Here is a 25,408-nt window from a genome sequence, read left to right as displayed (position 1 = left end):
CGTTGCTCAACAAAACTCACCCTGTGTGTTTCTAATTACCATTCTGTCGATCCAAAGTGCGCGTCTGGTCGTGCAAGTGAGCTTGCCATTAATCATTAATAGATCTCGTGATAGTAAGCAAAAACGCCAGTATAGTTCCTACAAGGGAAGTCCACCTTATCTCGAAATCTGTGCCCTGCTTAAATCCGTTGTCAGGTAAGTGAAAGCGTAGTCTGAATCTTGACATGCTTATTCCGGTCATTGCTACAGATGAAGTTAATTTGAATTTGTTGAATTTGCAAGATGGTATTATCCAGAAGTATAGGTATTACCTGAAATTATATGTTTAGGGCAGGGTAAAACCTATTATAACCAAAGAGGGACAGCCAAATGACGAATAAGGTTGCTCCGGTTTTCTACTGGTGCACATACGTAATTATTATTCTTGGTTTACCATTGCAGTGGTTTATGAGAAAAAGTCCATTCGCATCTGGAATGATTACACGGTGCTACAAAAAAAAAATGAATGTACTTTTATATTGGTCTGTTAAAGATTGCAGATCTCGTCAAGTACAACATAAAACCACGGTTGATCAATTTAATATACCCTCAAAATCTTGATTTATAGTAACAAAATATTTTTCAGGATTTTCAGCACGCCAAAATTTTCTACGCGGTCATTTTTCATCAAATTTTAAATTCTCTAAGTGTTTTGGAAAGAAGAAGAAATTAGCTTTCCAAAAGTATGCTATATTATGTACAATGTTGTTTTGGGCCAACAATATGAAAATACCCATCATTTTGCGATTTTTTTAAACAAAAATATGAAAATTGCTCTACATTTTTATTAGGAAGCGACTTTGTTTAAATAGCAATTTAGGGAAGACATTTAATTCCACATCTAACGACCTATTTACGACCAACATCGGTTGAAAAATGGCAGTTATTATTTTTTTTACAAATTAGAAACTTACTTGCATAAACTTTTAAAAAAATAGATTTTTTTTTAAATTTAAAAAAATAGATTGTTTTTGCTCGATTATTTATACATTCAAAAGTATGTGTGTGAACTTTGAGCTTAAAATTGAAAAAAAAATAACGGAGGATATAATTATAGCAAATTATAGTGCGAGACAATACCTCACTAACCCCTTAAGAGTTCATGCGAGCAAGTTTCTAATTTGGAAAAAAAAACAATAACTGCCATTTTTCAACCGATTTTGATGATAAATAAGTCGTTGGATGCGAAACCGAATGCTTTCTCTAAAATTTTATTGAAAGAAAGACGCTTAATTAGAGGAATGTTGAGCGAATTTCATAATTTTCTTGGAAAAATCGCAAAATTTTATTTGTTTCCATATACTGTTGACCAAACACCGCAAAGTATTTTTGACAAAAGAACATGACATACCGTTGAAAAGATCATTTCTTCTTTCCAGAACACTCAAAAAATTTGAAATCGGTTGAAAAAATGACCGCGAATAATTTTTTTAATGCCGAAAATCATGAATATAGAATAGATTTAATAGATTAGATTTTTTTTTAAATTTAAAAAATATAGTTTTTTTTTTGCTCGATTACTTATACATTCAAAAGTATGTGTGTGAACTTTGAGCTTAAAATTGGAAAAAATAACGGAAGATATAATTATAGCATCTTATAGTGCGAGACAATACATCACTAACCCCTTAAGAGTTCATGCGAGCAAGTTTCTAATTTGAAAAAAAAAAAAATAACTGCCATTTTTCAACCGATTTTGATAATAAATGGATCGTTGGATGCGAAATTCAATGCTCTCTCTAAAATTTTATTGAAAGAAAGACGCTTCTTTAGAAGAATGTTGAGTAAATTTCATAATTTTCATGGAAAAATCGCAAAATTTTGATTGTTTTCATATTATTGACCAAAAACTGCAAAGTATTTTTGACAAAAGAACATACCATTGAAAAGATCATTTCTTCTTCTTTCCAGAACACTCAAAAAATTTAAAATCGGTTGAAAAATGACCGCGTATAAATTCTTTTAATGTCGAAAGTCTCGAAATATAATTTTTTTGCCATAAATTAAGATTTTGAGGGTATATAACATTTTTAAAACATTGTCTTGTGTTGCATTTGGCGAGATCTACAACCTATACTAGGTCACTTGAAAAGTACAAAATCACTGTAGCACCGTGCTATTTCTTTACGCAGAAGGGGACTTTTTACTGATTAATCTGGGTTCTGTCGTTATTTTATTAGTACCAATTCTTGCAGTAGATCTACTGCATCTAATTTAGACGCAAAGTGTTGCGGACTTTTTTTTCATAGTAACATTCAAATCAAGCAATTGCAAATGTTTCATCGTTCTTTTATTTCGTTTAAAGAGGCTTTATCCTTATCATTCGCCTCTTTTCATGGAGTAAAAAAATCTAATCCAATTTGTGTGACCTATTTCCTTAAATTTTCATTGCCAAGTATAAAAAATGAGTGAGTGGTAGTGAAACTGGAAGATCCTCGATTTTTTTAAATATTGTGGTTTCAAAATAAGGGTTATTCGCCTCCTTTTTAGGGTTAGAAAAATCTCTAGAACTTCATGAGCGAACAAAAATAATAGTCACAAGGACAGAACATGCTTCGAGAAACCCGCTTCAAATATATTAGAATTCAATCTTCAATCGTAAACTTTGAACAGGAGCTCTAGGTTGTAAAACTTTCAGTATAAAAACCGTAAAAAATATATCCGGTTCTCACAAAGTAGTTTCCTTTAACCGATTTTTAATCAGTACAGTCTTTATGCATGGGCACACTGGGCTCGTGGCAGGGGCTCCGGGATTTTAGGGACCCCGCGATGAGGATAGGCGCATACAATCATACTACCTGTCTGTACTTCTGGTACCAGGAAAACTTCAAAAGAAAAAAAATTTAAGAGCATTGTTGAATTAATGTACCGATCAGAAGTAGACATTCTTGAGCTGCTGATTTCAGTTGTGATTAAATCGGATTAATGTCAAAAGCAAAGGTCACGTCCACAGGCACTCGATCAACAAAATCATCGTTATTCCATTTTATGCAGCAAGAAACGCAAGGTTCAAAAATTAATTATCTTGAGTCCAAGTCATCTGAAAAGGCTTCGCAAACACAATATTGATTGATTTCAAAGCCGGTTAGTGAAGTGAAATGTTTATCGAAAAACCAAAATGGGATTTTCCGAAGTCACATTGTGTCCAGTTTCATCACATCAGGATCGTAATATCATTCACGTTCAGTATGTTAAGAATAACACTAAGCCCCGTATTTTGAAAATAAAGATTTTTTTTTGTGAATTACATTCGTTAAAAGACGTATTCATATTGAAATCGTAATCACGATAGTGTTTAAATAGGTGGTTTTATTGGCGTATTGTTACTTGGTTTTCGTAAATTGTCATTGTGTTATGTCAGCTCTATTAAATGCATGGTAAAATGGAAAAATAAACAAATGAACCATCGGCACTTGCATTTCTGTTATCAATTAGCTCAGTCCGAGGTAAAATGCATCAAACTGAGCGGTATTGATGTAGTACTCATGTTGACTTCTAGTATAATAGATATGTTTTAGCTTTAAAACTAAAGGTTGTTCGCGAAGTTATGGCACTACATAGAAACTGTGGCCCAAAATTGATTCGTTATTCAAATTAAGAAACGATGAACCGCTCTAATAAAATTTTACACAATAGCAGCTGTAACTTCTCTCCGAGCTTCCTTCCATTTCATTTTTAGTAACATCTAATATGTGTAACTGCTATTTCGTAATTGATCAGTACCCTTCGCTTTACTGAAGTTCCGGAAAGTTTGGCGTATTGCAGTCTTTAGGTATAAAAATTTATGTTTATGAATCTATACAACTCTAAAACTGGCTTTACATAACCACACGATGTCAATTCAGACCAAAACACCGAACCACAGTCTTGTCTAAAAGAGGCAGTCGACGTTTTTGAAGACACTCTTTGCGGTGAGTGCCCCGGCCTGGGTCATAATCCTGGTTGTCACATAAATCTGACCTCGTTTGCCGCAACTTCACATTGCTTGCCAGATCAAAAATCCTAATCTGTTTCGAATTATTGTTTGTTTATATTTTTCGGCGACATGAAATTTATTTTTGGCGCTAAATATCAAACACTCTTCATACCGCCGCGTTCACTGTCCCGAGTCGTTTCTATGTTTGCGATGGGAAATGTTTGAGTTCTTGGGATGCGCGAGCTGATTTTTTTATAAGTCTGCTTGGCTAAATTTTCTGGCGATGTTAATTTATAGAAAGAAATTTCACAAAATGTACCAAACTATATAAAGAAATTTCACTAAATTTACAGAACATTAATATTACACGCTAAAATGTATTTAACAAAAATTTGGTTATTCTGCGTTGTTCGGAGAAGGAACAATTTTTGTGGATAACATTAAGAGTTAGAAACCTAAAGAATCTGATAATAGTATGCACCAGCGAAAATCAAAAAAGACACTAATGAATTATTCTCGTATTTCGTCCGCATTTAATGCGTCAAAAAATGTTACAATTTAGCGATAGACTTCCAAACTGCTCATTTTCACCCATCTATCAATGAAGATTAGCTTCTATTGACATATAGTAGCATACTCCATATTAACTTTCCACAATGGCTAAAAAGGTTTGTGAACAAACTTTTGCTTTGCTGGTGCAGCAGGATTCCGTTTTTGGAAACAATATTTTTTTTTAATTGCCAAAAATGGAACCAAGCAGTTATTTTCAATTTTTGACATAAAAAATGTTACAAGAATTTTTAATCATATGAGAATATGTGAAATGGAATGAAATGATAGAATAAAATCAGCAAATTTAATTTTATTCGCTATGCCAGCTCCCATGTAATATAGTAAATATGACTCTCATGTTTGGAAATAAAGTCAAAAGTAATATCAATTATTACAACAACAAAATTGAGCATTTTTAAAAAGATTTACTATGTACAACAACAATGTTGCCAAATATGGAACCCATATTTTGTCAAAAACGGAACTTATTTGTTGTCAAAAATGGAGCATGCCAAGAAATGGAATCTTACTGTATCTCTTAATATGCGATAATTTCAACGCAGAAATAATTTGCAATTTCTTCTACGCTTACGAAAAGAGCCTTAAGGACATTATACATGCGAGCCAAAACATAGCTCCTACACCGCACACACCCCTCTCCCCTGCCTAACCATGTATCTGACATGAGCAAATATAAAAATACGTTTTTCAATACACTAACCTTGCCGGTGTACCACCAAACTGCTACTTGAGGAAGCTAGAACATTTTCCTATATAATGGACCCGAGTTTTTGACGGAATTCCATCTGTAGCTCTTATTTTGTGCGAAAATATCACCCCTCTTCACTTGGGGTTTCTTTTCGAAACACTCTTATTTTTCTTCTTATTATTAGTGCACTTTTTCAAATGCACTTTAATCACACACCACTGCAAGAACACCCGCGAAACTTTAATCGTTTACTAACAAAACTTCAAATTTTCTGCCAATATGCAGATGACCGATGGAAAATGTCCGAAAATTCTCATTTGTGCGTTTGAATTTCCACTTCGAATTCCATTTTTCTCAATGCAAACAAGCGCGTCGGTGCCTAGCAACAAGCGTGCGTTGCTGGCTTCCACATATCTTCACCTTAAGCGCATCCTGAAGTGCGAAGAATGCTTTGCTGACTTGGACAATGGAGTTCGAATAGCGAATTCACGGTAAATCCGCTCTACTCCATTATTCCTCATGCTTGATCAAGAAACTATTCATCCTCAAACAACGGAATATAACTACGGAGGTCAAATTACTATTTTTAATTCTTTCAGTTTACTGCTAACTGTGCATTTAATTAAACGTATGCTATTAAGAGAAACGCAACGCATATTTCTAGCCCTCAATTGTTTCATTTCTTTTTAATTGCCTTTCAAAATGTCCCATTTTGGAAACTATGAAGTAAAACACGATATGCTGATTTCATCTCTGTGATATGACGCTTAACCATATTTATCGAATGTTACTCTAAAAACCAAGAATGAATAAATAAATAAATGTTTGAAGTAGTTCAGCGCGTATTTGAAACTGGTTTAGTATGTGTTATTTTATTTAATTATTGAGGTTTTAACCTTAGGGTCATTCACCTCTTTTCGGGTTAGAGAAATCTCTTTTGGGAAAATCTTTAACCCTATGTGCGGGATTGGGAATCAAACCTTTCAAACCTTTTGGGTATCATTTTTAAAAATATAATCATATAAATTAAGTTATTTGTTCTATCATTCTAAAAAACGAGAAAATGGACAAATTCTGTACTCGCTTGTAATTCAAAAACATTATTTTTCCGTGACCGGCGCACGTTTAGAATACCGTTGCGCACACGTGCGAAATTAGGGCCAGCGAAGATATGCTGTTAAAACAATTCCAAATAGCACAACGAGACCGAGCAGTCTAGAGACGGAGTATGCGGTATCAGAACAAAAGTGGTTTATTTCATGTTTTTCCACCTGGGACTTATTGGTATCGACCCTGACAAATGCAATAAGTTTCCTGATAAATAGCTATTGCTGTATAAGTGTGAAAAGGCTGCCCTAATGCAGGGCGCAATGTAAGAACGCTATGAATGAAAGCGAAAGGTGAAAAAACCACCCGAAGCGGCACAGCAAAACTTGTTATTCCGCATTTGGCCGTGAACGCTGTGTACCTCCAACAAGAATGCGGTGGCTAAACAAAACACATAAACAATAGACAAAACCAACGTCAAACTGAGCAATTTCTCCGACCATAACTTAAGAGATGAGTTTGAAAATATGAAGGAAATAGTATCAAACTTACCTACACATTATCTGCATAATTAATGCAATCATCCGAGGCGGCCGTGAACTTGACTTTGATATACATACTCCGTTACCAACCAGTACAACTCGTACCGGTTCACCTTCTGTGTCTGAACATAATGTTAATATTACGTTAACGATTGTTAACAAATTGCCATCACTGCCGCACTGATGCTTTTACCCAATGAGCCGTAAAATTCCAGCAACCCCATACGCCCTTCCATCACAATCGGAACGTGACGAAGTCGGACGCGTCGATCGGCTTCACATGAGCCAGTGGCAGTAGGTACCATCAATAATCGAGGCATTCTTACTCAGCAGCCACGGTCGATGCCCTTCGAGCAGGTAGACTCAGAGTACATCTGTAACGATAAGGTATTTTTGCTGGTCATAGAATTTGGTTTACGAACATAACCCTAAAATGTATACCCACTGTTGACAACATTCCGAATTTGGTGATATTAAGCCTCAACAAGTGGTATATATCATATCCATCCTGAAAAATGAGTACTAAGGAAAAATGAAATTTATGAATTTAAGGGTTAAAAGCTTTTTCATCAAAATCCAAATACAAATCGATATCCAAACGGCTGAGTCAATTTTTTCCATGTTCGGGATGTGGTAAATTGCAACGAATTCAAAAAAAAAATTTATCAATAACATAACCTTCCACAACAACAAACACAACAAACTTCGAAGACGACGAGAATCCTAATGACACTTTAGAAACCATAACTTGTGCAGAAAATTTTTGTTTAACTCTAATTTGCCACGGGATAATTAAATCCCGCCTATCGGTCTCACCCCTCGTTCTTCAATAATACCGTGTTACCCAACACAAATTCTGCCGTCGAATTCTAATACCAACATTTTAGAGGTAACCTCACACGCGAAAGGGCTCTGCCAGTGTGATCTAGTTTTTACAGTATTAATCAATTAGTCGGTCATCAGGGCAACCAATGACCTCTACGGTGCAGGTAAGCCGGTCCGCTGCTAATTGCAAGAAGGTTTCCATGCTTACCCATCAGTAGACGTTCGGTGGTTCAGGAAGGAAGACACGCACTTGCGCTGCTCTGTTATGGTAGTTACAGGTGTTTGGCGGGAGAATTATATCGCCTAGCAGGCCTCCGTGAATTACGTGTATTTTGACTAGATTTTCTGTGCGTTTAGTTTTTGTATGTGTGTGTGTGAAACTAATAAAATGTTGTAACTAATGAACCAACCGTTATTGTGTGTGATTTTACAGAGATGAAGTTGACAACAAGACAACAACACCAGTGGTTCCTGTTCATCTGCCTAATGTTCATGCCGTGGGTTTCGTGTCGCAGTAAGTTTAGGAGCCTTTCTATTGCTATATTGCTGAACTTTAAACTCTCACACTCTCGGGGTCGCATCCTGAAGAAGATGTTCTAACGCCTCACACATTTCTAATCCATTGATTCACTTATGTTTTATTTTCCATGTGAAAAATACTTGGACCTGGGAAACAAAACGAAAAATGGGGTTGTTTCAAAATAATTGGACTAAAAGTCCACTAAAAAAGTTTGATAAAACAATCTTGCATTAATACTTCTCGTTTTGGATACGGTAAATGTTTTAATCGTCGTTCGATTTGTTAACCGCTCCATGCCCATGTTGTTTATAAACAACGTTTTTAAATAGCAATAACTTTCAGTTTAGGCAAGAGCAGTTCACAAAAAACTGGTAAGGCTAATAAATGTGATTATTACCTTTCATGTAAGTGCTCACCCACAGTTACAAGTATTAGCTTTAGAACTGAAGTTACTGCAATTAGTCTGATTCCCAGTTAAACTCATTCCGGAACCGGTTCGGATTTCTGAATGGAGTCTTTATGGATTCCAAATCAAATGCAACAACCGATTCCGACTCAGAATCGGTTGTTGCATTTGATTTGGAATCCATACTGACTCCATTCAGGATTCCGAATCAAATTCCGAATGGTTTGACCGGGTTGGATTCCGAAGGAGCAGTGTTGCCAGTGACAGTTTACGTTGACGACGAACAATGAAATCTCAAGATATCTTTATTATGCTATATTGTCGAAAACTAATAAAATCTATCAATTTAGACTGTCTTGGACTACTTTATCGACGCAATTGGACTATTGTAAATAATCTAGAAGAATTGTATTAAGAATTGGAAGGTAAAAATTAAGCAGTTTCTAGCACTGTGAGGGAAGCATCTATCCTGATGAAAAAAGATTTTAGGGTTTCTTGACCTTTTCGACCTTTTCGAGGAAAAATAGTTGCGAAACCCTATATGCACTCAAAAAGATGGGCATGAAAGGGTTCAGAAGGGGTAAGGTATTTTTGGTGAAAGTCAAATGGACCAATCGTTTTAAAATTTAGCGCAGATTTTCATCACATTTCACAGGGAACTACGAGAATATTATGTGGACAAGCACTTCAAAATTTTAAAAAACGGTTGATCCAGTGGATTTTTTTAAAATAATTTACTTTTTTAAAGAATTAACCTATCCCTCCTTAGACCATGATGTTCATTCGTATTCGTTGAAAAACATAAACGTACCAGGAAAAAGGTTTTGGTCTATTATTCATTAAGAAGTAAACTGGATTTACTATAGAAATTAAATGATTTGGCGATGTATTGCAAAATTATAACCCGCACTTCGATAAACATAGTGTTCGATAGTGTTAGAACCTGCCTCAGTTTCACCTCAAACTAAATCCACCTAAGCTGACAGAATAACTGAACGCATCGTTGCATCTATTTCCAGGGTTGGACATCAACCGCAACAGCGAAGGAACCTTCCCTCGACCGCTACGATTTCAACGGAGGTCTGTTTCCTTCCGGGAAGATGACGCCACGTTGGACCACGGTAGATATCTTACCTCCACCGTCCGTGGTTTGGACTCGTCGAGGGACCGACGCCGAATTGAGTACAATTCGAATCCTGACTTTTATTTCGACTACTCACCAGACGGAAGGATTACGTCCGGAATAGGACGCAGTCAGGCGGTTAAAGCGATTACTGCCGAAGCTTTCTCCTATCAAGATAGTGATCTGAACGGGCCCACAAATTGGTATCGGATCGCTCCACAGTGCGGAGGTCGTTTCCAAAGTCCGATCAGTTTGAACACGAGCAGTGCGCTGATTGTAAGAAACAAGCGCCCTCTGCAACTGATCGGTCAAACAAATCTTCCTCAAGGGATTCGGCTGCAGAATGATGGTCATTCTGCTAAGTTTACCTACGTTTGGAGTACTGGAGATCGTCCGTACATTCGCGGAGGTCCTCTGAAAACCAAATACTACTTCGAGCAGTTCCACTTCCACTGGGGTTCGAACAATACGGTTGGATCGGAGCATGTTCTAGACTCGCAGCGTTATCCGATGGAGCTGCACCTGCTGTTTTATAATGCCATGTATACCTCATTCGAAGACGCGCGTAATGAAGTGGATGGATTGACAGTGATTGCCTTGTTCTACGAACTTTACACTGAAAACGACGAACCGCTGAACACGTGGACTCGTTTCCTAAGAGAGATCATCACTCCAAATACGGAGTATAACATTCAATTCATCGATACGTTTCCATTATACGATCTCATCGGAAACGTCGAGTGGCCATACTTGTCCTACGAGGGCAGTTTAACTACTCCGCCCTGCCTTGAGACGGTCACCTGGATCGTATCGACAAAGCCGTTACTCATAACTCCAAAGGAGATTAGGCAGTTCCGTCGGTTGAGATCCCACAGAGGGTTAATGGTTAACAACTTCAGACCGGTGCAAAAATTGTACAATCGTCGGGTATTCCTCTATTGATGTAGACAGACACTACCAAAGGACTTTATAATAGGCTGCATTTGAGGATGTTGAAGTTTTCGTGATGATTGTGATACCATTCCGGTGTAATTTATCTGTATTACCAAAAGGTCTCAAAGTATTTGTTGTATTTGAAGGCGAAGTTTCTAGGCAGTGTAGGTTAAGTAGGCAAGGAACTGAAGTACACAAAACGTTTCACGTTGTATGTAACATATCCAAAGCGAGCTGTAAACCAAAAATGTAGAGCTGTATTATAATTTGATCATAAACGAAGCTATTTTCAAAGTGATTACAATAAAAAGACTTAACAATTTTAACTCATACCGATTTGGCTTTTTGTATGTCGTACAACAATCACCCATCATCCCCGAAATTTGTCTTCAGTTGGCTGGGTTCAAGGGGCTAACGTTCATTAGTATGATATAAGACATTGTACAGTGGGAAAAATCTATCAAACATGCGGCTTGTACGGAAGATGTATAAACTTCAGCCAGATGCAAAAAGGTTTTTTGAATTATTTGTATTTACATTCTCGGTACCTATTTCATCCAAGAAACTCGGTTTTTTGCATTGAATTTTTGTTTAAAATTTTGAATCCAACAAAACTCAAATTTTTGGTCAACGTGTTTTTTTTGCAGGAAATTTTTTTATATGGAAACCGATTCGTTCAAGTACACCACAATACATTTTTCTTCAATAATCTTTTAGTTTATTGATTTCAGTTGAGCGGTTCGGCTTGGAGAGTGTTCACCGCAAGCCTCAAGATTTTTGTCGCCAGCTAGATACTAAATCCATAAGTATCATAATCACTTGGATGTATGGTTAAAACCACTGCACGGAGCTCATGTCCTGGAAGTGCAGTAGTTCTGGTTTGCTGATACGACAATAGTGAAAATGATTTTTTTTATAGCAAGCGAATGTGGCGTATTGTTTCCGGTTCGACCATACGACGTGAACTGCTTCTTGATCCATTAGATCTTGATTGCGATCTGGTTTGTGTACTGTGAATAAGTTCAAAAAATCAGAAGTTTTGATATTTTCCGGCGGCTACTTCGCAAAATTCTGAATTTTATTCCTGTCTGGTGAACTGGTTCATCATGGTTTCTACGGTCATGGTACAGTTCATATTTTTTTTATTTCGTTTATTTGACCCGGCTCATAGCGGTAGCTTAACGGAGCCGTGGATCTTTCATATGATATAGTTCATATTGCATGCAATTTTGTGCATGATTGTAATATTTTCACGTCATTTTCTCACAACTCTAAATATTATTCAAAGACCCATGTTTGGTAGTGAATTGGTTTTTGCTTCATAGTGATTTATTCATCATCCATCTTGCGCCCACACATGCAGATGAAATGCTTATCATGTTTATTGTCATGCAACTTTGTGCATAATCTTGAAAGGTTCACTCCAATTATTTCATGAAATTTGGAATAATATTCATGGGTTTGTTTCATTATTGTGAACTGGTTCATGAAATATACTGCCCAGCTGCAACTGACCCAGTACCATCTTAACTCATGGGCATACTGGGATTATAGAGGCCCAACGATGAGCATGGGCACATAATATCATACCAGCTGTCTGCACTGCTATACCAATCACAAGTAGAGTATTCTAGAGCTGCTGATTTCAGTTTTGGTCAAACCGGATTAACGTCAATCGTCAAGATAAATTATATATAACGGCGACAGACACTTGATCAACCAAAGAATCATTATTCCTTAGACTTTTAAAGAAACGCGAAGCTCGAATATGAATTATCCTGATTCTAAAGCATCCGAAGGAGACTCGCCAATACAATATTAGTGAAGTAGAATAGCTTTTCCGAAGCCACTTTCTATTCAGTTTCATCACATCAGAAACGTGGTACTGCTCACGTTCAATATATCGAAAATAACATGTTTGAAATTTACGTAGTTAAAAAAAAGATCATTTTTTTGTTAAATATATTCGATTAAAAACATCTTTGCGTTGAAATCGTATCCAATATATATATATATATATATATATATATATATATATATATATATATATATATATATATATATATATATATATATATATATATATATATATATATATATATATATATATATTTTAAAAGTTGGATTTGATTGGCATATTGTTACTTGGTTTTCGTAAATTGTCATAGTGTTATGTCAGCCCTATTATACTACATGGTCAAACAAACGATTCGTCAGCACTTCTGATTTCAATCAGCTCAGTTGAAAGTGGAACGCTTCAAACTGAGCGGTATTGATGCAGTTTATATCATGCGTACTTCAAGTAGATGAGTTATGTTTTAGTTTTAGAACTAAAGGTATTGAAAGTATTGCATGACGGCGCCGGTGGTTGAGTGGTAAGCGTGACCGCCACTCATTCCAGTTGGTCTGGGTTCAATCCCAACCGAGGTCGTTGAGATTTTTCTGAGGTGAAAAAATCTGTGCTCACGTCTTCCTTCGGAAGGGAAGTAAAGCCGTTGGTCCCCGGCCCATGAGTTGATGGATCGTTATCTAGTCCGGATAGTGGAGTCACCTCTCTGGCGTCGGTAATGAAGAAGTAGAATCCAACTTCTATACTTACAAACAAATATCCTCCTCCCGTGATACTACGGCCGGCGCAGTAGTATATACGGCCTATAGCAAAAGCAAGTATCGGACTAACATTCCTTCCCTTTCCTTTCGCGATCTATGTTCGGGCCTGGCTGGCGCCGGTATTGATCAATAAACACTTTACGATTACCAGGAGCTGCACATTGAGAGATGTTTCGCTACTCTCAAGCATAATTTTCTATACTGATTCCCTGTGCAACTTTGGCAAGTCCAGATCGATAACGGAGTAGCAGCCAGGGGTTGTCGCACAAGCTCAAGCGTATTTCAAATATATTAGATTTTTTTTTTAATTTTAGAACTAAAGGATGTCTACGAAATTATTGATATGGAAACCGTGGCCAAACGTTGGTGACATTTTTAGGGGTTCTTTTTATGGCAAGTTCCCTGCCCTTTATTGTTAGGGGAATTTTATCACTGCGACCATGTTACAAATCGCCCGAATTCAACGTAGTTGGAAGCGAGTTGTTTGTTTGTCCACATGTGTCGTTCCAACCGGGTAGTACATTATTAATGTAGCTGAGGATCCTTTTGGGACAGGTATGCCATACCTCGTGAGGCGTCATAAGATGCCTTCCAAAGTATCGCTCCCTTCGAATAAATAGTACTGTACAATGGCAGAGAATATGTTCCGAGCTCTCGGTCTCGTAGTTACAGAATCGACAAATGTCATCTTGACTTTTACCATTTTTTTCAGATGATACTTAGCAGGACAATGCCCCGTAAATAAACCTGTGATTATACGTAAATCTTTTCGTTTAAGATCCATTAGTTTTTTGACTCTCGTTGTATCTGGATTTATGAATTTCTTAGCTTGTCAAGCGCCTTCTACGTTACGTCAGTCGTTTAGTAGTTGGTCACTTGCCCAAGCCGAAAGTTCTAGTTTGATGGCACAGGTGGATATACCTAGAAATGGTTCTGGTCCAGCAAACATGTTTGATGAACCCCGCCTGGATAATTCGTCGGCCACGTCATTACCATCGATTCCAGGTACACAGAATATCATTACTTTATTCCGAGTTGCCAGTTGTTGTAAAGATGTGATGAACTTTCAAACCAGCTTGGACTCACATTTCGACGACCTTAATGCCAACAGTGCTGCTTGGCTGTCCGGTAAATATCTGGCGTTTACTGCCCCGAGTCATTTCTAATTATACGATAGAATAATTTCGAATTCTAGCGATGGTTCGTTTGGCTAACTTTTCTGATTATGTTGATTTGTAGAAAGAAATCTCACCAAATTGTCCATACTATATCAAGAAATTTCACCAAATTTAGAAAATATAATAATATTACGCGTTGAACGCGTTTCAACGAAATTTGGATATTCTGCATCGTTCGTAGAAGGACTTGTGGTGCAATTTTTTCGTGGATAGTATTAAGAGTGAGAAACCCAAAAAATCTGATGATAGCATGAACCAACAAAAATCAAAATAGAGAATTACCAGATTGTTGCCGTATTTTGTCCGCATTCAATTTATCAAAAAAAAAATACCTTTGCAATAGACTTCTAAACTAGTAATTTTCGCCTATCTTTCAATGAAGATTGACATCTATGGATATATAATAGAACATATAATAGATGCTACAATATTTACGCTGTTGTACATTGACGAGCGAATTATTTACGAAAATAACCTTACACGCATCATGAAGTACGAAGAATTTTTTGCTAGTCTAAATAAGGGAGTTCAAGTGGAGGATTTACGGTAAATCTGCGCAACTTTATTATTCCTTCTTGTTGGTCAAGAAACTCAGACAACGCAGTATATTGCTAACTGTGCATTCAGTTATTCGGATGCTATTAAGAGAAACACAACGCATATTTCTAGCCTTCAATTGTTAAAGTACGATATGCTTGATCTCCCCTTTGTGTTGTGACGCTCAATCATATTCATTGAATGTTACAGTAGAGGTTATACGTCTGGCAACATTTTGGCAATAATGATTTTATGCTTGGCTAAATATTTTTCAAGTTAAATCCAATAAGGCGAAGGTACTTTTTTATGTTTTTGAAATCTGGGGTACGATAGGTCACTATATTCCAGGTTAAATAAAACAACGTACACGTCTAGAAAATCAGTGATTCAAGTTTTATTTGAAGTGAATACTGCAGATTGTTTAAAAATGAATAACATTAATAATAAATGTGAAAAATCATGAAACCGCGGAGGGAAATGTTGAAAAAACATGTCTTTTTCAGCCTCTTCTGGCTTTGTACTTGCGAATGACTTCGTTGTCCTCGTCGTCGCCATAGTGTGGAATTGAAGTTGTGCATTCCAGCTCACGTGGTTGCTTAGCTGTGCGACGATCACGTTTGCGCTTCAAACCATTTTTTTATTCTTTTTCTACTTCAACAACACCTCAAATTATTATCTTGTTAACTCACGCGAAATATCTGACGCGCTTTCAATGATAACGAGCACTTACCTTTCACGCGAGCACGTAATATTTCGTATAGAACCTTGAATAGAGGCTGATCGAATGCTGGTGCCATCTTGATCAGATGCAATTGCATTCGTTATGTCCTCGTCACTTCGTTTTTCGCACGAAATTATGCACAATTTTCCTGTCAAATTTACATTATAGTAGTAACCTATATTGCCCCAAAACGACTTACCTGTCGTGCCCCCAAGCTTATGTTTCATGTTGATGTTCGTATTTTTTCTCAAAAAAAAAAAATGGAAAACCAACACAAAGCTCGTGCTCAGCCATAATTTTTACGAAAGAACTCAGTTGACATGTTTTCACATTGATTAAATGTACTGTACTGAGGACGAAAGACAATGCGTTTCGCTGAACAACACGCGAAAACATAAACGACGCCGCAACTAATACAGCTGATCCACGGTAACAGTCGAAATGACAGTTGTCAACGAATTTCTCTATTGTGTATCTAATTCACGCAACACGAGCGACCTCTGCAATATCATAGCAAAGATAATGCCCTATACCTATTGTACCCTCATACCTATTTGACCCCATTCTACTCTAATCTTAATCTGTTTACGTCTGTTCAGCTGTTAGGGCCCCATTCGTTCAATAGTACTCAGGGACCCCGAATGGTCTTAAAACGACGCTGAACTGACCCGTTAAAGGTTCGAGTGGCAGATACAAGAAAACTATTATTAGGATCTCAAACATCGCGAGTCTTTTGATGAAGGTCAAATCATAAGAAACAGCCTATCGATCGCCCTTTCATAATCCAGTTCATATTGTCGCATTACTCTGTTTAAAATCTGATAGAAGACTAACGAAGAATATACCACGATAACGTCAAAATTACGAAAATCATGATAAATCTATTGATATGATTACCATGACTCACATCTCTCTTTCAGAAAAAATCGATGGTAAGCTCATGAATAAAATATCACCATGATGGACATAGAAATTACGATAATCGAGAATGCATGACATCATAAACTCCGTTTATTTATCGGCTCTACCAGTCCATAATTTGTGTATTCCCAAACTATGAACTATAATTATTAAAAACTAAACATATTCAGGAAACAACCATGGTAATCCTACTGAACATTCAAATGTAACGCATTGGCTTTTTGCGCGAAATAATTTTGTGAAAACGGCAATAGTTTCATGAATACGATGGTTATTGTTCATCATTTTAATAACTTGGCCACGAATTTCGTGAAATGTTCACTTTATGGATTCGTGAAATTTTTCTTTGAATTTTTTAACCCCAAGACTTATTCTATCAAGTTTTATACAATCTAATGATTTTAAAATTTCAAAGCGTTAAAGAATAATTGCAGTATTTTGTCAGAAACCAGTGAACCATCCCTTTCCCCCATTTCTAATGAACTGAAGCCGCTTATGGCCCCTGGCGAAATTAGTTTCACGTGCAACACTCCGTCATGGAACTTGACATTTTCAATTTCGACAAACTTCGCAATCAATTCTTGACGTGCAGGACAATTACACCGATCCTACAGACATTTGCGAACTTCGCCGGTCTAGGTTCGATATAATAAGCGATCAACTCCATCATCGGTACCGCCATAACACAGGTACAGAGGGCGTAAACTTTTCATTAAAGATATCTTTATGAATACTCAAATAGTTATTACTGTTCGGTTCGAAACTCGTGTGACAGTTTTTCCGCATTGGGTGGCTAATTAATTTAACACCTAGTTTTAGAATTCAAAGAAACCGCCATAAAAAAAAAGAAAAAGCGTTCAACGTTTTTGAGTGACAGCGCATTTTGAATTAGTTTCAAATGCGTGCAACATAAATAAACGACGTTAGTATCAAGAAGGGGGAGGAGTTTCGCACAATCAATTTTTCCAGGGAAAAATTAATTGAACCTTATCATTGTTTTCCCTACCTTTCTTTTCCTATACATTTTGTACAACTTCTACAAAAATGGTACAATTGAATAAAAACCCACCTTAAAAAGGGCAGTAGTGCAGTTAGCAAGTGCAGTGTCACGTTGTTACAATCGTTATGAAGGTTTCTCTGCTGCTATTGGTGTACTGCTTGGCTTGGGTAGTATGTGATGAACAGCGTAAGTCGAGAACAAAATTTCAGGTTTTTGGATCCAAATTGAAGAGTGTTCAAACTTCTAGCTGACTACTCTTACGGCGCGGGAGTTGCGGAATGGGGAAACATAAGCTCGCAGTGCGAGGGGCGGTTGCAAAGTCCAATCGCTCTGTCGACCACAAGATCCATTCCAGCCGCTGAACAGCGACCACTGGAATTGTTGGGTTATCAGGAGGATCCAACTCAAGTGAACGTAACGAACGATGGACATACAGGTTAGTTTAAATACGAGAACTGATTTATGATGCATCTACCGTATTAATTTCAGCCGTTTATTCATTCCAATACCCGAACGATCGCACGATAATTGCACAGGGTGGCCCTCTGCGGGGTCGTTTTCGGTTTGCCAGTCTCCATTTCCATTGGGGAGCCAATTCTGCGCGGGGAGCAGAGCACGTGGTTGACGGACGTCGATACGCCATGGAGATGCATCTAGTTTTCTTCAATGAGATGTATGGATCGTTTATGGAAGCTCAAGATCAGACAAACGGTCTAGCAGTACTGGGAATATTTTTCGCTAGCAGTGCCGATGCACCCTACTACGGTTGGGTTCCGGCACTGACTGAGGTTCAACAAGCGCAAACCAGCTATACCCTACCCGATCCAACGGTTTTCAACATCAAGGGGCTTATCGGAGCAAGAAGGAAACCTTACTTTTCCTATCAAGGAAGCTTGACAACTCCTCCGTGCTACGAATCGGTCACCTGGCTCGTACAGAAGAAACCCCTACAGATGTCCGAGGAACAGCTTAATGTGTTTCGCTCGCTGCGAGACAATAATGGTAATCCTCTGGTCGACAACTATCGTCCGCTGCAGAATGCCAACGGAAGACCAGTTTATTATTATTCCAATGGGTTATCATAAAATCTACGATAACTCCCAGTCACCACTTTGATGAGGTTTTCCGAATATAGTTTGCATAGGTAGTAAGCCGTACGCTTTTGAATTTATTGTATGATCTAGACAGCCGAAAAAGGGTGGACGGCGCCGGTAGTTGAGTGGTAAGCGTGACCGCCACTCATTCCAGTTGGCCTGGGTTAAATTCCAGCCGAGGTCGTTGAGATTTTTCTGAGGTAAAAAATCTGTGGTCACGTCTTCCTTCGGAAGGGAAGTAAAGCCGTTGGTCCCCGGTCCATGAAATTGGTGGATCGATATCTAGTCCAGGTAGTGGAATCACCTCTCTGGCGTCGGTAAAGAAGAAGTATATCCAACTTCTTATACTCTACTAACAAAAATATCCTCCTTCCGTGATACTTGTGGAGTGCGCAGTAGTATATACGGCCTCTAGCAAAAGCAAGTATCGAACTAACAATTCCTTCCCTATCCTTCCGCGATCTACGTTCGTGCCTGGCCGGCGCCGGTATTGATCAGAAACACTTTAGGATTACCAGGAGTTGCACATTGAAAGGTGTTTCGCTAATCCCAAGCATAATTATCTACTGATTCCCTGTGCAACTTCAGCTAGTCCCGATCAATAACGGTGTAGCAGCCGGTCGCACAAGCTCAAGCTAAAGCTGATCTAGACAGCCGAAAAAGGGTGCACTACTGTTACTTTGCTTGTCATGACAGAAACAGTATAGTGTATAGTAAGGTGGCTTTTTGGCTCTGTACCTTTGCGGTCGTGTGTAGTTAGCTGGTGTGATAGCGTTCACGGTATTTGTCTGAAACACTACAACGAGATGTTTTCATATAGAATCCATTTGACAGGGGCCCAACTTCATATATTGAACATTGAATACTAGTGTAAATTTATTGCAAACTACTTTTAATTTCAATTTTATTCTTTATATCATGAGCTGTTCTTCAACCAAGATTTGTTTGTAATTCATTGATATATCTCGGATTATATTTTTTATTGTATTCGCAGATAAAATACGTTTAGTCTAAAACAAAATTAATATAACAATCGGTGTTAACATTCCAATGTATTAGAAATTAACAGTTCATTACTTCAAACTTTTAGTCATTCGAATTTTTGTTACATTCGACCTTTTGATACAATAGACAGTTTGGGTTTTGAGCTTTTGTTATAGATTCTGTACTGCCTACCTGGGAGTTGCTAATGCATCTGATATGTTAGTTATTTAGGAGTCAACCATCCGGAAGAAACCATGCTAGACAATGTAAAATTTTTCCGCAACCAAAAGACGGTTGGGTAGTTAAAAAGATGCATAGCAATTCGACCCGAAGCGAACGCATTCCCACGAGAAAAACATCAATTTTCTAAACTCTACATCTTTTTTGTTCGTGTTCGTAGAAGGCTGTCTTTTTGGACGGCGTCGGTGGTTTAGTGATAAGCGTAATCGCTAGGGTCCAGATGGTGGAGTCACCTCTGGCGTCTACGATTGGCATTCAGTGCGGACAGAGGCCAACGGAACATAAAACAAAAAACCTATTTTAATCCACCTAGCGGTGCAATTGTGCCTTTCTCAATCATGAATCACGAGAATGTGTGCGTTGTTTATACTCATTAAAAACTTTTAAATGCATATATTACATTTTATTATCATACATCACATGACAACTATATACAGGAAAATAAATCATTATTCGAGTTCTAAAATTTTGAAAAAGAAAAAACAGCCACGGTAATATTGAACTGAAAAAAGGTGCGAAATCGGCAGTCCCAAAAAGTCGATTTTTATAAAAAAAAAATTTTCGAGATAACATTAAATCTCGACGTTTCATGCATTTTAAAGATGTTTGGCATCAAAAATACGAATTCGATTTCTGAAATTTCATGGGGTCCCCCCTTTGAAAAAAAATTTTGAGTTCCGGCTTATATGGGAATTTCATGTGTGACCGGACCGTTCAGTCTATATTTCCGGAACCATACAAGCGATCCGTGCGAAATTTTACAGACATCTGTGGGGATAATATAGCTATCATTTGGGACTAAGTTTGTGAAAATCGGCCCAACCATTTTCGAGAAACTGATATGAGTTTGCTAGTTATGAAAGATGGCCGCTTTTCCCGGGCACTTCTGGAACCGTCTATGGTGGTCAATGTAGTCAACGAAAGTTTGTTTGGCCGTCGGTGACCTAGAACTGCAAAGTTAAGTTATTTGAGAGACATTTTAGCGAAATTTTTACCTTTTTTGCTTCCATCGGGGTATCGGTTTGAATCACAATTTGCTATGTGATCGCACGCCACAACCCGTAACTCCGGAACCGGAAGTCGGTTGGGGATAAAATTTAATAGCCACTTACGGGGACGTAATACCTTTCATTTGAGGTCAAGTTTAGTCGAATCGGTCTAGCCATCTCCGAGAAACCGATGTGACTGTTACTCTGAATTTGGATACTTCCGCCGGGGCTTCCGGAACCGATGATGGTGGCCAATGTGACCAAAGAGACTTTGAATGGCTGTTAATGACCTAGTACTACAAATCGAAGCAGTTGTGGTCACATTTTGGAAAAATTTTCACCATTATACATTCATTGCAGAATTTCTTAAAATCGACGTTTTCTGCGTGATCGTACTCATCACCCTGTAATTCCGGAACCGGAAGTCGGATCCATTAGAAATTCAATAGCAGCCTATGGGAACGTTGCACCTTTCATTTGGGACTAAGTTTGTAAAATTCGGTTCATCCATCTCTGAGAAAAGTGAGTGAGATTGTGTTCGCGTACACACACACAGACGCACATACACACACACATACATACACACACACATACATACACACACACAGACATTTGCCGAACTCGACGAACTGAATCGAATGGTATATGTCACTCGGCCCTCCGGGCCTCCGTTAAAAAGTCGGTTTTCAGAGCAATTGCAATACCTTTCTATTGAGAAAGGCAAAAAGCTGTCTTTAAAACACCTTAATGAAGCTAAACATAATCAAAATAATAAAAGAAATGGCAAATTTGAGGAATTTATTCCCCTCTAACCGTGGTGAAACTAATTGATCAAAACAACTATCAACTCTAGTTCTCTTCGGTTATCGGAATCTAATATCGCTTTTCTACAAGACTTAACAATGTGCAGTCGTATTTCATTAACGGCTGTCAAAAATCATGGGAGATGTGGGAAAGATGCCTTTATCTGTAACGGAAAACCGGTCTTCTGTTGGAGTCCTGCAGCTCTCGATAGTTATCGACCAGCGGTTCGCCACTATTGTTTCGTAGTGATCGAAACATTTTCAACTGTGCTTCGGATATCGGTAGAGGCGTTTTCTGGACAATCCAGCAAACCGTTTCAAAAAATGGAGGACTGGTCAGACTTCCATGGTAGTAAAAATAGGGCCTTCGATTCTGGCCGATAAGTTCTTTGATGTTGAAAACGGAGGGATCTGGCAATGCATAGCTGGCTCCCGCCGGACGAACTTTACTCAATGCGGCAATCCAACCGTAGTCCGGTGCGACACAGCTTTTATCAAAAAAGATGCCAAGTACCGAAAGACCATTTTGCTCTGTGCGAGCTTCCATGAACGAGTCATATTGTCGATTGAAGAAGACGAGATGCATCTCCATAGCGTAACGTCGTCCTTTAATAACGTGTTCAGCTCCCCGCTTGGAATTCGCTCCCCAGTGGAAGTGAAGGCTGTCAAATTGAAACTCTCCCGGCAATGGTCCACCCCGTTCGATAATCGCTTCATCACATGGGAATTGGAACGTGAAGAGTGCTGAAATGGCCATTGGAAACGTTTAATGGACCTACGATCTGTTTATTTATTATTGACAACCAACCTGAATGACCATTGTTAGTAACGATCACTTGTATAGGATCTTCCTGATATCCCAGCAATTCTAGTGGTCGTTTTTCGACAGCCGGCATGGACTTAGTCGACGACAACGCGATTGGACTCTGCCTCAATGCTTTGCGTCTGTTACTGGACATTGTTGGTCGAAGATATTCGGGAAACGAAATCGAGTACGGATACACCGCAATCTTGGAAAGTGACGCAAAACCACGGAAATCATAGTAGGTTTCGCGTCATGTCATGAATGTACACTATTATCACGGCTCACATAAACCAGGCTTGCTATTCCGCGAACGTCAGCACAGTGAATAATCAGTGCATTGCATCTCGGAGATTATTAGCGAAAATAGAGATTTTGCCTACAGACCATAGAACATATCTAACCGTTATTTTCTGTTGACAGCAGAGGTTTTAGTCTTCAGCCGATCATGCATTAGGAACACAACAAATATTAATAATTAATACTGCTCCGTTGCGTCAAAACTGTTTTGATTTGCTTTTATCGACATTCACATTAGGTTTGTTCCAGTACACGGAAGTTACTCCGGAGCAAACAGGAGCAAAAAATACTTGCTCCTTTTTACTTCGGTTTGCTACCAGAAGAAAAAGAGAGTACAGGAAGTACTTCCAGTTTCTCCGGGCACTGGAACAAACCTATCACACTTATCATCATCACAACCGAATAAAATCCTTCAGTACCTCCCAGATAGAACCATATCCACACCTAGAGCGTGACGTAATGGCAAAATATCCGGCTTTCCTGCAGAATTCAACCCAACCCGCTAGATCCCGATCCCGGTTACCTACTATTGTAACTATACGTCCATAAGTTTATGGTGAAACAAAGTTCAGAATAAACTAATATAAAAACCAAAGAAGCCGACCCTAGTCTGCCCAGTGTCCACGGCATCTCGCCGGTGTCAACAACTCAGTTCCCGCGCATAATCTGAACAGATTCCAATCGAATCAGTAGTAATTCGACGCCAGAGGCCCTATTTAGTCCGCTCAGAGGTTTGGGTGTGTCTAGTCAGGCTTGCGCGCTACAGTCGAACAAATAATCGGCCCCGACGCCGCCGTCGTTGTTCAAGATCAAGTTCGTGCGTAGGGCGTGTAAAAGAAATGGGCCAGCGCGGTGTGTGACTTATCAAGAGTCGAACAAACGATCGAGAAGAAATTAATTGCTGCTGGCTTAGCCGTGCGCGGTGTGGGGCACTCCACCCGCACTGGGGATAATAATCAGACGGTGTGGAAGCTGGCTTTGCTGTTTGCCGGTGCAAGAGATAGCAGTGATCGATGGAATTATGAGAAATATGCGCAAATTATAAGTTATTGTTGATTAATTAGGAGTGTATTACCTTCGGAATGGGATTAATAACAGCCTGGTTGCTGACCATAGTAGCAGCTATTATACCCATAGCAAATAGTGATTGTAAGTATTTGTTTAACTACGCAATGAAATGTAGTGACGTATTTTGTAAGTAATTTTAGGACCATTTTAGAGAAGATTTTTTATTTTTATGCGACTAAAATCATTGCCATTTGTTTAGATCGCAGAAGATATACGAAAACCAATGCCCTTATATGTTATTACCTGCATCAGTTTAGGGGTTATATACATTTGTAGTCATGAGAAATTCAGGTGGTTTCTTCTAGTTTAGCTAAAGCCTAAACTCTTAATATTTCATTGTTTGATTTTATGACAGCATTCAACGTTTCGTCTAACATCTACACCTCATTTTCAGCAAACACTCGCGATGTTGGGTCCTACAACTACAATTCCAACGGAAACTTCCAAACTCACCAACAGTATTACAATTTTTATGACCAAAACACCAAAGAAAATAATATCGAATACGAATCGTGGAACCTTGCACCATCGAACCACACCTATTCCTATCGTGAAGAGGACGAATTTGGTCCATCGAATTGGGGCGCTCTCAGCGGCAGCTGTGACGGTTTGTTCCAAAGTCCAGTGAACTTGGCAGTGAGCAGATCTTTGTTTGTTCGAAAAAAGCGCCCATTGGAACTCGTAGGTCTGTATAGTCGCCCTGCCCGGATAACGGTTCTGAATGAGAATGGTTCGGCTGTCTACTTTCTCGAGTACCGCAGTGAAGATCATCCGCGACTTCGTGGAGGGCCGCTGAGGGTTGACTATGTGTTCTTTCAGTTCCACTACCATCTAGGATCGGAACATTCGCTGGAGGGGAAAAGATCGGCGGCGGAACTACACCTGGTGTTCTACAACAGTTTATATGAATCATTTGATGCGGCTCGAAACCAGGTGGATGGTGTAGCAGTGATAGCACTGTTGTACGATGTTTTGAAGACGGGTCGAATCGAAGCAATGAACAAATGGACTCGTTACCTAGGTAAAGTGGTCGAAGAAGGTCATGATTACAGTGTTCCAGTTTATGGTTTGTTCTCTCTGGGTGATGTAATGCGGACTTCCGCATGGCCTTACTTCTCCTACGAGGGAAGTTTGACAACACCTCCCTGTTCGGAAACGGTCCAGTGGATTGTGGCCACCGAGCGGCTTGTGTTGACGATGAGCGAACTTAAGAAAATGCGGCAGCTGAAAGGTAGAGGTAGTGAGTGGGTGCTTAATTCTAGACCTAGTCAGGCACTCAACTATAGAAGGGTGTTCTTGTACTAGCATTGATTGTGGTGAATGCGAGAAGCAGTTTCCAAAGAAGTTACCAGATAGATGAGCAGGGCTTATGTATCCATTATTACTAGCCGTGTCCGAATTCGTGCCATTGAGTATTAATGAACGGTAATATGTCTAATTAGACAACGTAATTTTGAATAAATCGTATTAGAATAGATATGTTATTTGAATAAAACTAGCGTTCTATCGTATATCCGGCTGCGAAAATTTGTGCTAAATGATTTTCTGT

At 38.5% G+C, this 25,408-nt stretch overlaps 4 protein-coding genes and 1 long non-coding RNA gene across 9 annotated transcripts; 3 read left to right on the top strand and 2 right to left on the bottom strand.

The window, feature by feature from the left end:
- LOC131677328 (carbonic anhydrase 2-like) lies at nt 1–10,942 on the top strand. 5 transcript variants are annotated; one of them, XM_058957069.1, is made up of 3 exons: nt 1–195; nt 8,064–8,144; nt 9,576–10,942. In XM_058957069.1, exons 2-3 carry the CDS (start codon nt 8,066–8,068, stop codon nt 10,619–10,621), a joined length of 1,125 nt encoding a protein of 374 aa, XP_058813052.1. In that variant the 5' UTR covers nt 1–195; nt 8,064–8,065; the 3' UTR covers nt 10,622–10,942. The 5 variants fall into 5 exon arrangements, with proteins under 5 accessions (XP_058813052.1, XP_058813056.1, XP_058813055.1 ...); XM_058957073.1 differs by lacking the exon at nt 1–195 and adding an exon at nt 7,703–7,794; XM_058957072.1 differs by lacking the exon at nt 1–195 and adding an exon at nt 7,768–7,898.
- LOC131677337 (uncharacterized) lies at nt 6,532–7,662 on the bottom strand. Its single transcript, XR_009303325.1, has 3 exons — nt 7,390–7,662; nt 7,251–7,327; nt 6,532–7,179 (listed from the first exon to the last, which is right to left on the bottom strand). It is a non-coding gene; the product is annotated as an uncharacterized LOC131677337 (long non-coding RNA).
- Nucleotides 10,943–17,656: 6,714 nt separating the features above from the next.
- On the top strand, nt 17,657–18,729 carry LOC131677332 (carbonic anhydrase 2-like). The gene is made up of 3 exons (XM_058957078.1): nt 17,657–17,765; nt 17,827–18,015; nt 18,069–18,729. The coding sequence occupies exons 1-3, from the start codon at nt 17,705–17,707 to the stop codon at nt 18,662–18,664; spliced, it is 846 nt and encodes a 281-aa protein (XP_058813061.1). The 5' UTR covers nt 17,657–17,704; the 3' UTR covers nt 18,665–18,729.
- Nucleotides 18,730–21,792: 3,063 nt separating this feature from the next.
- LOC131694806 (carbonic anhydrase 7-like) lies at nt 21,793–22,648 on the bottom strand. Its single transcript, XM_058983305.1, has 2 exons — nt 22,498–22,648; nt 21,793–22,433 (listed from the first exon to the last, which is right to left on the bottom strand). Exons 1-2 carry the CDS (start codon nt 22,646–22,648, stop codon nt 21,850–21,852), a joined length of 735 nt encoding a protein of 244 aa, XP_058839288.1. The 3' UTR covers nt 21,793–21,849.
- Nucleotides 22,649–23,421: 773 nt separating this feature from the next.
- Nucleotides 23,422–25,408, top strand: LOC131677329 (carbonic anhydrase 13-like). The gene is made up of 2 exons (XM_058957075.1): nt 23,422–23,940; nt 24,254–25,408. Exons 1-2 carry the CDS (start codon nt 23,874–23,876, stop codon nt 25,162–25,164), a joined length of 978 nt encoding a protein of 325 aa, XP_058813058.1. The 5' UTR covers nt 23,422–23,873; the 3' UTR covers nt 25,165–25,408.

Source organism: Topomyia yanbarensis, chromosome 1 (assembly GCF_030247195.1).
Source record: "Topomyia yanbarensis strain Yona2022 chromosome 1, ASM3024719v1, whole genome shotgun sequence".
NCBI lineage: Eukaryota > Metazoa > Arthropoda > Insecta > Diptera > Culicidae > Topomyia > Topomyia yanbarensis.
This window is presented reverse-complemented; position numbering and strand designations above follow the sequence as displayed.